Source organism: Elephas maximus, chromosome 1, assembly GCF_024166365.1.
Source record: "Elephas maximus indicus isolate mEleMax1 chromosome 1, mEleMax1 primary haplotype, whole genome shotgun sequence".
NCBI classification, from domain to species: Eukaryota; Metazoa; Chordata; class Mammalia; order Proboscidea; family Elephantidae; genus Elephas; species Elephas maximus.
In genome coordinates this window covers 114,723,780-114,739,098 of record NC_064819.1, presented here as the reverse complement: position 1 = coordinate 114,739,098, position 15,319 = coordinate 114,723,780, and the positions used below count along the sequence as shown (strand labels likewise).

The 15,319-nt window shown below is 36.0% G+C and overlaps 1 protein-coding gene across 1 annotated transcript; it reads left to right on the top strand.

The window, feature by feature from the left end:
* Positions 1 to 1,904: 1,904 nt before the first annotated feature.
* On the top strand, positions 1,905 to 14,311 carry CRISP2 (cysteine rich secretory protein 2). Its single transcript, XM_049875376.1, has 8 exons — positions 1,905 to 1,935; positions 3,795 to 3,865; positions 5,507 to 5,623; positions 6,404 to 6,491; positions 9,152 to 9,297; positions 9,736 to 9,833; positions 11,966 to 12,054; positions 14,184 to 14,311. Exons 2-8 carry the CDS (start codon positions 3,797 to 3,799, stop codon positions 14,309 to 14,311), a joined length of 735 nt encoding a protein of 244 aa, XP_049731333.1. The 5' UTR covers positions 1,905 to 1,935; positions 3,795 to 3,796.
* The last annotated feature ends 1,008 nt before the right edge of the window (positions 14,312 to 15,319 follow it).

Sequence of the window (15,319 nt, the reverse complement as noted above, 5' to 3'; positions counted from 1 at the left end):
GAAGGAAATACCAGGCTATGGGAACACAATTTGGCCTCAGAAGTGTATGATGGTCTTAGTGATAAGATCAAATATAGTAAAGTATTAGAGAACATAACTAAACAGCTTAGTTAAGTCGTAAGATTTTGACAGAAATTACAGATACTGCCTCTAAGTGTATTCTTCACCTCCTTATTTTAAATATCCTCTGTTCCCCTCCTCTAGGATTATAAAACCTTACTCCATCCTCCTCCTGTAGACACACCTTAAGAACCATGTCATCCCGGTCTTAGAACATTACTGGGAGAAAGGGCACACCATTTTTCCTTTTGTAAGTATCAAGGAAAAAAATTGCAGCCAACTTTTCAACTATGTTTGAATGTGATTTTAAAGGAATAAAAAATAATCACAGAGTTTGGAAAAAAATATTTTACTTTGAATATACTCCCACCCAAAGTGCCATCCTTTCATTGATGTAACAAAGATGATTATGGGTTGTGTGAGTGAGGGTCGGGGAAGGAGAGTGCCAGAGGGGAGCATCTAGCAAGGCGAAAGCTATTGAGTTAAGACATCCATTGAATTATGGAACTGTGGGTGATCTAATGAAAACATATTGGAAGATGGAGCAATACAAGATCTTTAGGCTCATGTGTATGCCTCTCATCGGGCTAGTGAAGATACAAGAGCCCAGCTGGTAGATCATTTTCCTACAGTTAGCCAGAGAGTTTCTAACATAAGCTAGCAATGAACATTTAAATCTCTAATTACATTTGTTGATTTTTTTCCTGTAACACCTAGAAAGAAAAGTAAGTTTTATAAACACTCCTGAAATTAGCAATTTAGTCAAACAACATGCATTAGTGGAAAGACAGTACAAGCTTAGTAAAATACCTGGCATTACAGAGGATAATAATAAAAATACTAATTTATATTCATTTAGTATTATATGCCAGGCATTAGGTGTTTTACCTACATTGTTGTTGTTAGTTGCTGTTGACTATGACTCATGGCAACCCAATGTGTGCAGAAAAGAATGCTTCATAGGGTTTTCAAGGCTGCGACCTTCTGGAAGCAGATTGCCAGGACTGTCTTCTGAGGTACCTCTGGGTGGGTTTGAACTGCCAACTTTTTGGTTAGTAGTCTAGCACTTAGCCATTTGGGCTACCCAGGGACTCCTTTCATGTATATCATGATGCTCAATTTTCGAAAGAAATCTATAATATTTTACAGAAAAAAAAGAACAAAAACTGAAGCTCAAAGATGATTTTCCAGACTTGATAGTTGTCAAACACCGTACTCCTAACTGGTGAGGTCTAGGTAGTTGGTAACTCAGAAGTAAAAGTCATAGAAAATTGGGTCACAAGAGTTCAGCTAGAAGGCCAGATTATAGATAACTTCACAGGAATTAACCAGCCTTGAGCAGTCAGTATAGAAATGAGGCCAAAAAGGCATCATCCAGATTTAATGAGCCAAATTTTAGAGGGCTAGTTAGGAAGTCTGGGCTTAGTTAGGAAGGTCGTGCTGTACTTACTCTTGTTAAAAGCTGTATGGGAACAAAATAATGTCAAAAACAACGTCAGGTAATTAGCAATGTAATTTGAAGCTACCGGTATGAAAAATACTCTTTCAGAGCCTGCCGATTTAGATTTACTGCACAACCAGAATTTGCTGAAAGAGGGAAAAGGTGTAATATATAAATAGTGTTCTATCTGTTGGAAACCCTGATGGCACAGTGGTTAAGAGCTATGGCTGCTAACCAAAAAGGTGAGCAGTTCAAATCCACCAGGTGCTCCTTGGAAACCCTAAGGGGCAGTTCTCCTCTGTCCTATAGGGTCGCTATGAGTCAGAATCAAGTCGATGGCAACAGGTTTGTTTCTGGGTTTTAACCTTCTATCTCTCCATCTTCCTACCTTCTACAGATTAAGCAGATACTCCATTCCGCTCTGAGAACCAACGGTAAATTATAGTTCCTTTATTTTAATGTGAACTCTTTATTTTGCCAATACATTTTTATCTTGTTAGTAGAAAAATGATACATTTCATGAATTTATCCATTATTTTCAAAACTGTGTTAATAACTCTTTATTGAAATGATCTCAAGTTAATTGTACTCTTTTAAAGTCAAGAAAGTAGTATATAAATATACAGCACTATTATTCCAGAAATATTTTAATACGATTTTGATATTTGAATTAATTTTTTTACAGTCCATTCTTAAATAATTACTGTCCATGTCTGTGACCTTTTGAAACAATTATTGCAGAACTAACTTTAATAGAAAAATGAAAATTATAGCTGTATGTGCATGTTTATATATACTTCCATGAAAATGATTTATTACTATTAACATGTATGGTTATGTATTAATAGTGGGATTATTAAAACAAGGACAGAGCGTCTTGATTGTGCTGCAACAATTATTGGTTTTTCTCCATTGAAACTATGTCCCTTTCAGTGTGCATTGACCTTGAAGTCACAACTGGATGGAGGCTGATTTCTGATATTAACTAAGAACTCACAATTGGCATAGGTTAATAAACTGTTCTAAGCCCCAGTTTCTTCAGTAAAATAGAAAGAGGCATACCCACCAAGGAGAAATTTTTTGAGATTGAAATTACACGTTATATTTTATCTTACACCATCAATAAATGTTCCTTCCTCTCCCTTTCATGGGCACACCATTGAGGACAAAGGGAATACATGGAATAGGTACTGAGTATTTACTGTTTGCAAACCAATGAGACCTGAGTAGTACCACAGATAAATTTTTGGCATTTTCTTTCCCCTCAGGAATTGTGGGGTGCCACCCTTACACAGAGGAAACAAATCAAGGCAGCATCCCTTTAACTTACAAAGTGAGCAACTTATATGAGTAAAGGTGGGAAGATGAGTGCTTCCTAAACTAAGTGGTCTTCTTGCTTTATTAAAATGACCTAGGGTGTTTTGACACATTGAGAAAGGAGCCCATGGGCAACAGAATGCTGAGTGTCTTTTATTATTATTGTTGTTGGTGGTTTTGGGGTTGTAAAAATAGAGAGACCACAGCATTTGCCAATTCAACATTTTTCACATGTACAACTCAATAAAACCAAGTGTCTTTTTTAAAGTTAATGAAAATATTAAACAACCTTTATAGCAAATTATGGATTAAGCAAACTTGATACAAGCTAGATTTTTAATATTTTATTTATTTATTTTTTCCCCTGAGCTGGGAAACTTGAAAATGCAGACCAGTACAAGGAAGAAAATAAATATAACTTCTAATCTCCTCCATTTGAGAAATAACCGCTGATAAAATATTTTTACATTTGTGTCTGTTTAACCATGACTCTTGAATCTTGATTAGAGTCTGGTGTAAATAAAATAGCAAGCAGTTCTACTTTTCATGGGGAATAGCAAACCAAGAGAAGGTACAAACTGAAAATATGCTTCCCAAAAAACTGAGATACATAATTAATTACAATGCCATAATTGACAATGAAGAAATTTTTTCCACAGCGTTGTTTGATGAAGGTGAGGTAATAGAACTGGTCAGAAAGAGGGTAGTATGTCCCTAGCCTTTATAGGTATACCTCAAAGATATCAAATTGTTCAGTTTGTTCTTCACTGTCCTATCAGAATAGGCAAGGTCTGCTCAACTGTGATTCTACTAGCACCATAGGGGAACCTTTGTTACGTTATTAGCGAATTTGAGAATCACAATTCCTTTGAGATAACCAAGATCAATATATGGGTTTTTTCCTCCTGAGTTAGAAGTATGTACATGCACTAAGAGTTTCAATGCAGATCTTTGTTCTCTTTAAATTATTTCTCAGCAATGGCTTTACTCCCGGTGGTGTTGTTTCTGGCCACTGTGCTGCTTCCATCTTTACCTGCTGAAGGCAAGGTAAGGTGAAGGTGAAAATTTTTTTCAGAGCTATTCAGACAGCTTTGTGGAGTGCCATGTCACTAGATCAACCATTAAGAGTGGAAAGGTACATCACTGAATAATCACTGGTAGCTTAGAATATTTAATATGATTGTCTAGACGAAAGTTAAGGCTGTGATGTCTGGTACAGTAGCCACTAGCTGCATGTGGCTACTGAACACTTAAAATGTGCATAGTCTGAATCAAGATGTTCAATAAATGCAAAATATGCTCCAGATTTCAAAAACTTAGGATAAAAAACAAGGGATGTAAACTATCTCATTAATAATTATTTTACTGAATATATGATGAAATATTTGGGTATTTAGTTAATTAATGTATTATGTTCTTAGGGCTGCATAACAAATTACCACAAACTAGATGGAGTCGCTGGGTGGTACAAACAGTTAACACGCTCAGCTGTTAACTGAAAGGTTGGAGGTATAAGTTCACCCCCAGCAACTTGGAAGAAACGCCTGGCAATCTACTTTTGAATGGCCACTGAAAACCCTATAGGGCACAGTTCTACTCTGATACACATGGGGCCACCATGAGTTGGATGGAACCAACTAGATGGCAACTGGTACTAGCACTGGTACTTAGCAACCTACAAGCAGACAGGAGAAATAGGCTCAGAAGTAGATAATGGCAATAAAATGTGATCAGAACTATGATCACAGTGTTTGGAGAGCCCTGAGGAAATTTGGTAACTTATATCAGGTTGTCAGGGAAAACCTACAAAGGGCAGTGTCCTTTAGTTTAGACTTAAAATTGACTTCTAAAGCCTTACTCATCCCCTTATAACATTGCATTCATGTATAGATTTAGGTAAGCAAAGTGCTTAGCCCTTGTACTGACAATGCACACACTCCCACTTCAACCGTCCCATCCCTCCACCCCAGCCTAGACCTGCCCTCCACACACACGTACAAAGATAAACCAAAAATAGCAGCATCTGACTTAATACCTTACCAGTTAACATTTTTGTTGATTAACAGAACGAAGTCAGCAATAGCCCATTGATTGGATGGCTTCCCTCCAAATTGCCTTGAGATTTAATTTTGCAAAACTGTCTCCTGAACAGCCTCCATAAAATCTGCTATAAAATAGGTAGCACCGTTTGACTAGAGCATTGAATACTAGACACGTGCTTAGACTGGACTTAAGCATTCATTCTCTAATCCGGACATCCTGTCAGGTCAAAGTCCCCCTCAAAGTCTACAATGAATCACTTACCACTACTCTCACCATGCCCTTCCTGGAGACTGCTCAAGTACGCATGCATATGTCTTAATGGTTCCTGTCAAGCACCCCTGCGGTTATAAGATGTTATTAACACCCATATGTCTGGAAAAATTACATTAGGATCTCCCTTGAAATCAGAAATTGGCATTTGTGCCCTCAACTAAGGAGTTTTTAATTTGCCAAACTGTGAATTACACACTGCTTCTTTACTGTTTAAAGACCATAGCTTTGGCTGCAAATTATAGGCAATGCTTAACAACTAATAATAGCTTGATTTGAACAATTTTTTTAAATGATCTTTATTCACTTGAATTAATTCATTGGCTATTATCTACGATTTTCAAATATGTTAAAAATAATCCTATTTCTCTTTAGGATCCAGCTTTTACGGCTTTGTTAACCACCCAAACATCAGTCCAAAAGGAGATTGTAAACAAGCACAATGAACTAAGGAAAGGAGTCTCTCCACCTGCCAGCAACATGTTGAAGATGGTAAGAGACAATAATACAAGAAGTGATGTGAAACCATTGTTAACTAACTTTGTGGCCTACAGAGTTCTATCTTGATTTTGCTATTTTATTTGAACTGTTGCATGGGCAAAGTAGAGTTTCTTATTTTCACTTTATAAATGGTTAGATAACTTGCCAAGCTCGCAAGGCTATTAAGTTGGGGAGGCAGAATTAGAAGCCAAATCTTTGGACTTTCAGCAAGAAACCGTTACATTTTTCTGTTCACTGTCTCTTATAGTCTAGGATCAAGAAACCCCTTTCCCTTTAAGATCAATGCCAATTACTGTAAATGACAGCCTACTTCACTGGGAACAGTCATAAAAGACAGTTATTTTCCATATAAGTGCCCTGGGCTACAAAAGAGACCAGGAATGCCTTAGACCAGCTCATTAAAAATATATATATATATATATATATATATATATATATATATATATATATATTTACTATTGAAAAAATAATGAGAATGCCTCCATGTGTTTATCAGTATTTAGAGTGGGACCATTACTAAAAGGCATTAAGTGTGGCTACTCTGCTAAGTAGTCAGAACATTACAAGTTGTAGATTTTTCAACCCCTTAGACACGTCACCTATGTTCTTTGTGTGAAAACTGGCATGGGGCAGATAAAGACACACCAAAAAAAAACTTAATACAGATGATAATTGGATGATACCTCCATAGAAGTTTTAAAATATTGCAAATCCATCTACCAATCATTAAGTGTATATCTTGTATTTTTTTTTTTTCCTCATGATATTTAGGAATGGAACAGAGAAGCAATGACAAATGCTCAAAAGTGGGCCAACAAGTGCACTTTAGAACACAGTAGTCCAGAGGACCGAAAAACCAGTATGTAAATTAGTACATATTTGTTGAATAAATGAACACATAAAATATTAGTGGATCCTTTTATAACGTTGTATTAAGAAGAGTTTGTAAACAGTGTTGCTTTTACTGCTGTCTTTTTAAAGTCAAACTGTCTATGGAGAGATAATTATAAGAATTATAGTTTTGTTCTTATTGATTAGATTTTACAAATAATTTCGCACACAGTTTCTCATTTGTCCCTCTCAGTCAGCTCATAACAGGTCAGTATCATCTTTTTTTTTTTAACTTTAAAGATTAGAAAACTGAGACTTGGGAGGAAAATGCCTTACCCAAGAACACAACCAGAAAGTTGTGTCACGTATTAGAAATTTGAAACCAGGCTTTCTGAGTTCTAACTCATTGCCCCCTTTGTGGTATTACGTAACCTTTTCGTGTGTTTGAAGTCTGGTGTTCTTTTGCTTGTTTGTTTTTATTCATAAAACACATTGAATTCCATTGAACCGTTCTTGAATTTTGCTGTAAAAATAGTTAACATTTTTTAAAATCAGGGCGAACATTCTGGGTATGTTACTTTATTATTTACTTTTTTTTTTAATTGGTGGCATCAAACTGCCAAGTATTTTGTATATACTGGGTGCCTTTTTTTGTTTTTTTACAATAATAGGTGCAATACTGTATTATACTAAAAAACTATTAGACAAAATTTTTTTTTTACCATCAAGCAACAGAAGAGAAAAACTTCTGTGCATGAACTATTACGGTAATACCTGCGAAACTTGTCAGAGAAGGAAAATTCAAACATTTTCCACTAAATAGAGCACAGTAGAAAAGTGGTGACTTCACCCTGTCAAAGACGAAAAACTTGAAAAACTCGGAAAAACATGGCAGTTCCGTCGAGTTCCAGCTCTCATAGGTTTCACTGTACATAAAAATATACTTACATTATACCTTGAGGGACTGAGTTGCCGGGATTGAGGGCTGGGAACCATAACGTCGGGGACATCTAGGTGAACTGGCATAACATAGTCCCTGAAGAAAATGTTCTGTATCCCACTTTGGCGAGTAGCATCTGGGGTGTTAAAAGCTTGTGAGTAGCCATCTAAGAACATCTATTGGTCCCATTCCATCCAGAGCAAAGGAAAATGAGAAAACCAAAGACATAAAGGAAAATATTAGCCCTAAGGACTAAAGGGCCACGTGAACCAGAGCCTCTACCAGCCTGAGCCCAGAACAACTAGATGGTGCCCAGTTACCACCACTGACCATTCTGACAGGGATAATAACAGAGAGTCCCAGACAGAGCAGGAGAAAAATGTAGAACAAAATTCAAATTCACGAAAAAAGACCGGACTTACTGGTCTGACAGACTAGAGGAACCCCTGAGACTACAGCCCTGGACACTCTGCTAACTCAGAACTAAAACCAATCCTAAACCACACTTTTCAGACAAAGATTAGACAGGCTTATAAAACAAGCAAGAACACACATGAGAAATGTGCTTCTTAGTTCAACCAAATATACAAGACCAGATGGGCAACTCCTGCCCAAAAGCAAGAAGAGAAGGCAGCAAGAGATAGGAAAACTGGACGAATGGACACAGGAATTCTGGTGTGGAAAGGGAGAGAGTGCTGTCATATTGTGGGGATTGTACAAAGCAATATGTGTATATTTTTGAATGAGAAAGTAATTTGAGCTGTAAACTTTCACCTAAAACACAGTAATAGAATGGTATGCATATAAACAAGCCCAACTTGGACATAGTGAATAATTTATTGTTTTTTTATAATTGTCATTGTTGTTTATATTTTTGATGCTATTTTATAATGAAATTATGAAGAAGGATGACTGCATTCAGTGGAAGATTGAAATGAATGGCCTTGAGTATCCAAGCCTACTGTTAAAAAAAAAAAAAAAAAAAGTTAGGTTCTTAATTTTGTCTTTCCCTCTTAAAGAAGATAGCCAACAGTGGTTTATACTTCCTTTAAGCAGCATGAGACATTACATTTCAAAAAAACCAAAATGTAAATATCAGGTGCAGGGCTTGAAAAAAATACGGAAATGTTTTGGGGCTGCAAAATACTTCTTGCCTTGTTCTTAGAGGAGGTTTTGGCCTTGTGACATTCTGGTTTGTTGACTAAGGGGAGATTATAAGTTTGAAAAATGCCCCTCCTGGTGTCATTTGCCTCTTGGTTGAGGCTCTTAAAAATTGACTCATGTTTTTTTCAAAGTTCAAAAAAAATAATAGTAAATATTTAGTCAGTTTTCTACATTTCAAAAATCTCTGGTGAGGGTGAGTGAGAGCAGGAGAGAAAGTACAAGAGTTGGTCTCTGCCTTCAGGGAGCTTAACAATACAGAGCTGAGAGCACATGAGACCTGCTCAAATCACAATTTAACACATGAATAAATGCACCACTGACAGTCCAAGGGAATAGAATTTTTAAAGCAGAGAGAAAGTTGTGATCTATTCAAAGCTTTTCATGTTAGGTCCAGCCTATACTCTCAATGTGTTAAGCACAACTGGCTTCTATCCAGCTTGATATGTACTAATCAACAGCAAACACAAGCACTGTGTTGGAAGGGCAGTGACTTTGCTTTGTGTTTATATAGTTGATTTCTTTGCCATTGCATGATTTTTTGCTTTTTTTATGAATGATTTTTTTTTTCTTTTCTTTTTTTTAAGGTACGAAATGTGGTGAGAATCTCTATATGTCAAGTGACCCTACTTCCTGGTCAAATGCAGTCCAAAACTGGTATGATGAGAGTCATGATTTTGTCTATGGTGTAGGGGCAAAGAGTCCCAATGTAGCTGTTGGACATTATACTCAGGTGAGGATAATGAATGAAAATACCTCTTCCCAAATGCTTTGGCATAAAAAACTTCTCTAAATTTTGACTGATCACAATGTTTAACTTAGGAAAGAGTCTGATTAATATAAAATGCTTTGCAAATAGCTAGTATAGTCTGGCTATTTGATAGTTGGATAGCACTTTGTCTACGAGCTGTCCTTTTTTGTCAGTGGTCTGCAACACTCTTAAGTGAGAAGCATACTCTGGAATTTTCCAGTAGTTTAAATGGATAAAGTAGCAAATGTACATGAAAATTTTAAGTTTGTGATTTTGAGTCAACAATTTAAATATCACCGTAAGTTGTACAGCAAAAAACTACGTCAGTAAACGTTCTTTTATTTTGTATTTGAATTTTTTTTTTTTTAATATTTTTCCTCTTCTCTAATACTCTATCATACTTTACTTATGGGTCTGTAGGTTGTCTGGTACTCATCTTTCCGCGTTGGATGTGGAATTGCCTTCTGTCCCAATCAAGAAGAGCTAAAGTACTTCTATGTTTGCCATTACTGTCCCGCGTAAGTATACACTTTAGAGTTTAATATGAATGATAATGTTAATCTCAGTTTGTAACTTAAAGTGTAAAATTTCTCATAAACCAGAATAAAAAGCAGATTTCAATTAAGGAGGAACTGTTGTAAATATTTTCTAAGTTGAGACACATTCAATTTCTAAGAAAGAAGACCAACTTCTTAGATCCAAGCGTGAAATTCTGAAGCTCTCTTTTTCCATGTGTAAGATGATTTATATTCTCTTAATTACTTTTCCTTTGCTTCAGGGTTTTTTTTTTTTTTTTCAGGGTTACTCCATAAGCATATGCAACATGCAGTTCTCTAGACTGACATTAGCAGCTCTTGCTACATTCACACTTCTAGAGTGCGATGGCTCTAGATGGCTTGATGGTTAGACCAGGCTGGAGGCTGGGGTAGCAAATAGGGAAGGACATACTGTAGAGATTCCACTCCTTTATGTTCACATGTGTCTACTTCTGCTTATCTGAAATTGCTTACATTATTGCCATTATAAATTATTAAATCTTGGGCCTTGAAGGCTTCAAAAGATCCTCCATATATTTCAAATCTTCTGAGAGAGGCCTCTGAATATCTTTCATAGAAAACTCCACAATGAGCCATTCCTTAGGATAGCGATTTACAGCTGGAAACACTCCTTCCCTCCAGCAATGTGTTTTAGATTATCGGTAATAAATCCTATGGATATATTGAAGATATATGTGTGTATGTTTAATTTCTTCTAAAGTTTTAAATTTCTTACCAAGAGAGACAAATAGGACCTCCAAAATCAAGCTTCCTATATGATTTATTTTGAAGTTGTAGATAATCTAGGGAATATGGATATCTAGCTTGAGAAGTATGACCTCCAAAGTCATTTTGTAGCCAGCACCTATGGGGTTTAGTAGAGGGAATTGAGAGACCCTAGGAGAATGCATACAGATTCAGTGCTTGACTGTGAGAGGGACATCCAAAGCCAGTAGCTGAAACTAGAGTTAGAACAAATAATGAAAGAACTTCCTGAATATTTTTGTATCTACAATTTTTAAAGGGAGGCAGATTCAGATGTATTCCTTTGGGCACTTGGCCCACTAGGCACTGCTGAGATTTGACCCTCTTGTACTTTTGATGAAAAATTTCCAGTAGGATAATGATCATCAATGCAGTGCTTACTAGTCACTATAAGACCAGTTCGTCCCGGAGACTGGCATTAATCAAACCTTTTTTTTTTCTTTTAATTAACATTTTTTTGTAAACAAAAAAATCTTTGACACACCTCCTCAGAAACTCAAAAATCTCCCTAAGACCCTCCTCTCATCCACCCAACACACCAAAAATGCCTACCCCATCTCCCCCCATTGCCATCAAGTTGATTCCGACTCATAGCGACCTTATAGGACAGTGTAGAATTGCCCCATAGGGTTTCCAAGGCTGTAATCTTTATGGAATCAGACTGGCACATCTTTCTCCCTGCAGCAGCTGGTGGGTTCTCACTACAGACCTTTGGTTAGCAGCCCAGTGCTTTAACGCTGCACCACCAGTGCTCCTAACTTCCATTTATCATTAGAAAACAGAAGGGATAGAGAAACAAGCCAAACCAGTGTGCCATCAAGGCTCCTTTACTACCCCATCTAGGAGCAAAAAAAATAGTAGAAATTTACTTTCTCTGGCATACGGTATAGAAATTATAGTAGTTTTCATCTTTTAAATGTAAAGTTATATTTTAACATTGAGTATTATATTCCATACTCCAACCTCCTATCCCCAGGAGCTTCTCCTGGCTCCCTAGGGGGTATGTTTTACCCTTAGCCAGCTCTTTAGGGTACACTGCCATAGCAAGTTGATGAATCTACCAGACGTTGCCACTTTGAAATAGACTCTGAAAACTGTAGACCCGACTTAATCTCATTTTAGTCCTGGAGCCTGTGAAATTACAGTCACAGCACTGGGCCAACATGTGAAGAATTTTCCTACTTTGGATAGTTATCTGAATTACACATTGGGAATTTTAAGTTTTCTAGTTTTTTGAGGTAACTAAAATATTGAACGTATTTATATATGTTTGGTGACTGATACTAATCTTGAGGCATAAACTAAAAAGCACACTGAAAAGTATTTAACATTTTTATATCAAATTTCAGTGGTAATAATGTCAATCGAAAGCATACCCCTTACAAGGAAGGAGCGCCTTGTGCCAGCTGTCCTGGAAACTGTGAAAATGGACTGTGCAGTAAGTGTGAAGTGATTAAATTGCTATAAAATAAAGACTTAGTCTTTTCAATTTTTTTTTTTTTTAGGGATTAAGTAATCTGAAAGTAAGCAGCTTAACTAATAGCTTTATGCCAAAGAGAAAAATATTACTCACCAGAGTGTGTGTTAAAGTAAATATTTTATATACTTCAGTGACTTATATATTAATTATAATGAAAATTCTATTACCATGTGTTCCAATGTGATACATCTACCATCAGTGTGTTTTTGTGACGATGCATTAGCATATATGTCTATGTTGCAGGTGAAATAGTTGATTTGATCAAAGTTAATATTACTTTACCAAAGATGGTATTTTTGAAAATCAAAATATATGAACCTAAAGATGTGAGACCCTATAGGGCCTAGTCTGGACAGGCATACCAAATGTTGCTGTTTCTTTTGTGTGAATAAATGCATCGTGCTGAATTCCTCACTCTTTCCCATAGTGTAATTAGAATCATAGCATTTAACTTAATAAATGAACACTTGATGCATAACTTGACAGTAGTTTTTGTACAGATTTTAATTTCAAAGTCCAATCTGTATGCAGTATTATATCACAGAACCCACAAATTGTTGCAGAAGAAGAGAGTCGAATAAATGTCATATACTGTATTTTTATGCAAATAACGCTTGCCTTCTGTTTTTGTCTGCCAACTATTCCCTTCCCCTGTTAGGCATTTTCATAAGGGCCACCATGTCAATCCTCTTCCACAAGTTGCTTTAAAAAAAAAAAAAAGAAGAATTAGCGTAGCACACTTACGGAAATACTTTGTAGGGGGAGGGATTGGTTGGCAAACAATCATAGAATGCCACGTTATTTGTGTAAAAATGCGGCATCTCATTTCCAATGTTGTCATGAACAAAATAAAAATAGCTGTTGGTTTTCTATAGTTAGGATACTTTTACTGAAATCATTATGAACAATGCAATTGACTCATTCACTGAGACTTTTACCTTTCAAATTCATTCACCTTTAGTTAGCATTCTTTCACACTAAAATGTACAGCCACAATATATATTAGCAATGATTTCAAAGCTGTAAATCAATAAAGGAGAAAAAAGTTGGTTACTTACACCTCTGCTGAATGCTATTTGCTATGGAACTTGAAATTTATTCTATTAGAAATGATCAGTCAGTTGAAAGATTTTTAACAGAAGAGTGACAGTCAAAATTGAGTCTTATACAGAGCTTTCTGGCAGTAGTATAAAAAATTAGATGGAAGCCAGCTAGAAAGCTGTCGAATAACTTGGATTTTTAAAAATGTGTGTCTTTACTGCATTATTGATACAGTGGATGAAGAGAACTGGCAGATTTGAGAATAAGGAAAAGGAATAGCCAGTGTTTGTTACCTGTGCTTGTTAAGTGCTGGTAAAATGGGGATGGGAAGGAGTTCGGATTGACTCCTCTTTTTTGGTTTGAATTACTGAGTAGTTAGAAGAGCCATTTCACTAGATTGGGGGAGAGGTGCAGGAAGTCCGTACCCAAGAAATATCTGGCTCTCCTGTAGTAGGATGAGCTTAGTTTGAGTCCCTGGGGAACATTCAAGTCGAATCAGGAGTAGAAGGGGCATGTTCTTGTTTTACCTCCGTATTTTTCCATAAGATCACTTACCCCAGAAGAAAAGCCTAGTGACATCAGAGTCCAGGACAGTGCTGTATGAGATCATGGAAATGTTCTCTATCAACACTGCCTTGTAGGTACTCACTAGTCGTGTATGGACTTTGAATATTTGAAGTGTAGCTAGTGAGACTGAGGAAATAAATGTTGAGTCTTATTTAATTTAAACTAATTTAAATTTAAATAGCTCCACATGGCTAGTGGCTACCATATTGTGCCTTGCATGCATTTAATTACATTCATTTTACTTTAGGTCATTAAATTTCAGGGGCATATCACTAAGTCCAAAATAAAAAAGAAGCGAATTAATCAGTGAGCTCAACTAAAGCACCTCGTATGTCCCTCAAGAACTAAAATGGCGAGCATAGTGCGATACTAATTTGTTCATCCAATCTTATCCTCCTTTGCTAACTTGTAGTTTAAGGATTGTTTTTGCTGTGGTGGGGGAAGACGATAATGAGATGACTTATCTGTTTTTGTTACAGCCAATAGCTGTGAGTATGAAGATTTCCTTAGTAATTGCGCAGACCTGAAGATCAAAGCTGGCTGCGAACATGAGTTGCTCAAGGAAAAGTGCCAGGCTACTTGCAAATGTGAAAACAAAATTTACTGAAATGCTCAATGTGCTTGGTACTACTAAGTGAAGAAAGGACATGCCATCTACTTAGATTTAATTGGCACATACCAGGAGATAATTTTGGGCATATTAGTTACAAATTTGATTCCAAATAGTAATGGATCTCTTTCTACTGCATCTGCTTTTTATTTTACAGAAGTTTTAATACCAAGGGTTACAAAACTAACATGGCCTATGATGACAACTTTTGATTTTGACATTAATTCAGTACACTAATGAATTAAGTTGAGGATTCTGAAAGTATCGCCAAAGAATTTAGGTCACTGGAACTGTGGATTATAATTGAGAATTATTCCAGAAAGAAAAATGCTCAAAAAAAAAGACTGTAACATCATTGTCACTCTTATTACATCATTTTTCATCTGTATGAAGGATGAATTCAAAAATTGACAGCTATACTTGTCTGTGGCTTCCTCTGTAACCAGCTTGTAGAATAAAGAATGTGTCCAAGCAACCACATGGATGTGATTCTTGTGTAGTATTTTAATTATAATTAATTATAATTAATCCCTGCTAGATTCTTTTTTTTTTTTTTTTTAATTTTTTTAGATTCTTAGCCCAGATCATTGATTACAGTATACAGGGAAAAATTTCTAAAATATTTGCCCACAAAATTAAATTTTACTTTTAAAAATGGTATTAGTTCTATCCTTATTTACTTATATTTAGATACTCCCTACCAGTTTACTGAAAAAAAAAGAAAGAAAAACAAATAAACAAGGACACACACACATATAACCTTCCAAGAAAACAAGCCAGAAAGAGTAATAATATTTTAGATGTTGTTACCATTTATAAGACTTTATGTATACGTTCTTTAAAATATAATTGCAACACAGGGTAGTCCCATTTTATGGATGAGAAAACATTCAATAAAAATCTGAAAAAATTAAAGGGTGAGTGAGAGTAGTGAGAACGTAGATCTGACCCGACAGATGGTGAACTAGCATGGGCTACTGATGTCTCCAAGATGAGACAGATAAT

Bases quoted from the DNA above. Each gene is read 5' to 3' on its own strand.
- CRISP2 (XM_049875376.1), top strand. From the start codon at position 3,797: ATGGCTTTACTCCCGGTGGTGTTGTTTCTGGCCACTGTGCTGCTTCCA. The intron at 6,492-9,151 runs GTATGTAAATTA...CTTTTTTTTAAG, and splicing joins TCCAGAGGACCGAAAAACCA to GTACGAAATGTGGTGAGAAT. The intron at 12,055-14,183 runs GTAAGTGTGAAG...TTTTTGTTACAG, and splicing joins CTGTGAAAATGGACTGTGCA to CCAATAGCTGTGAGTATGAA.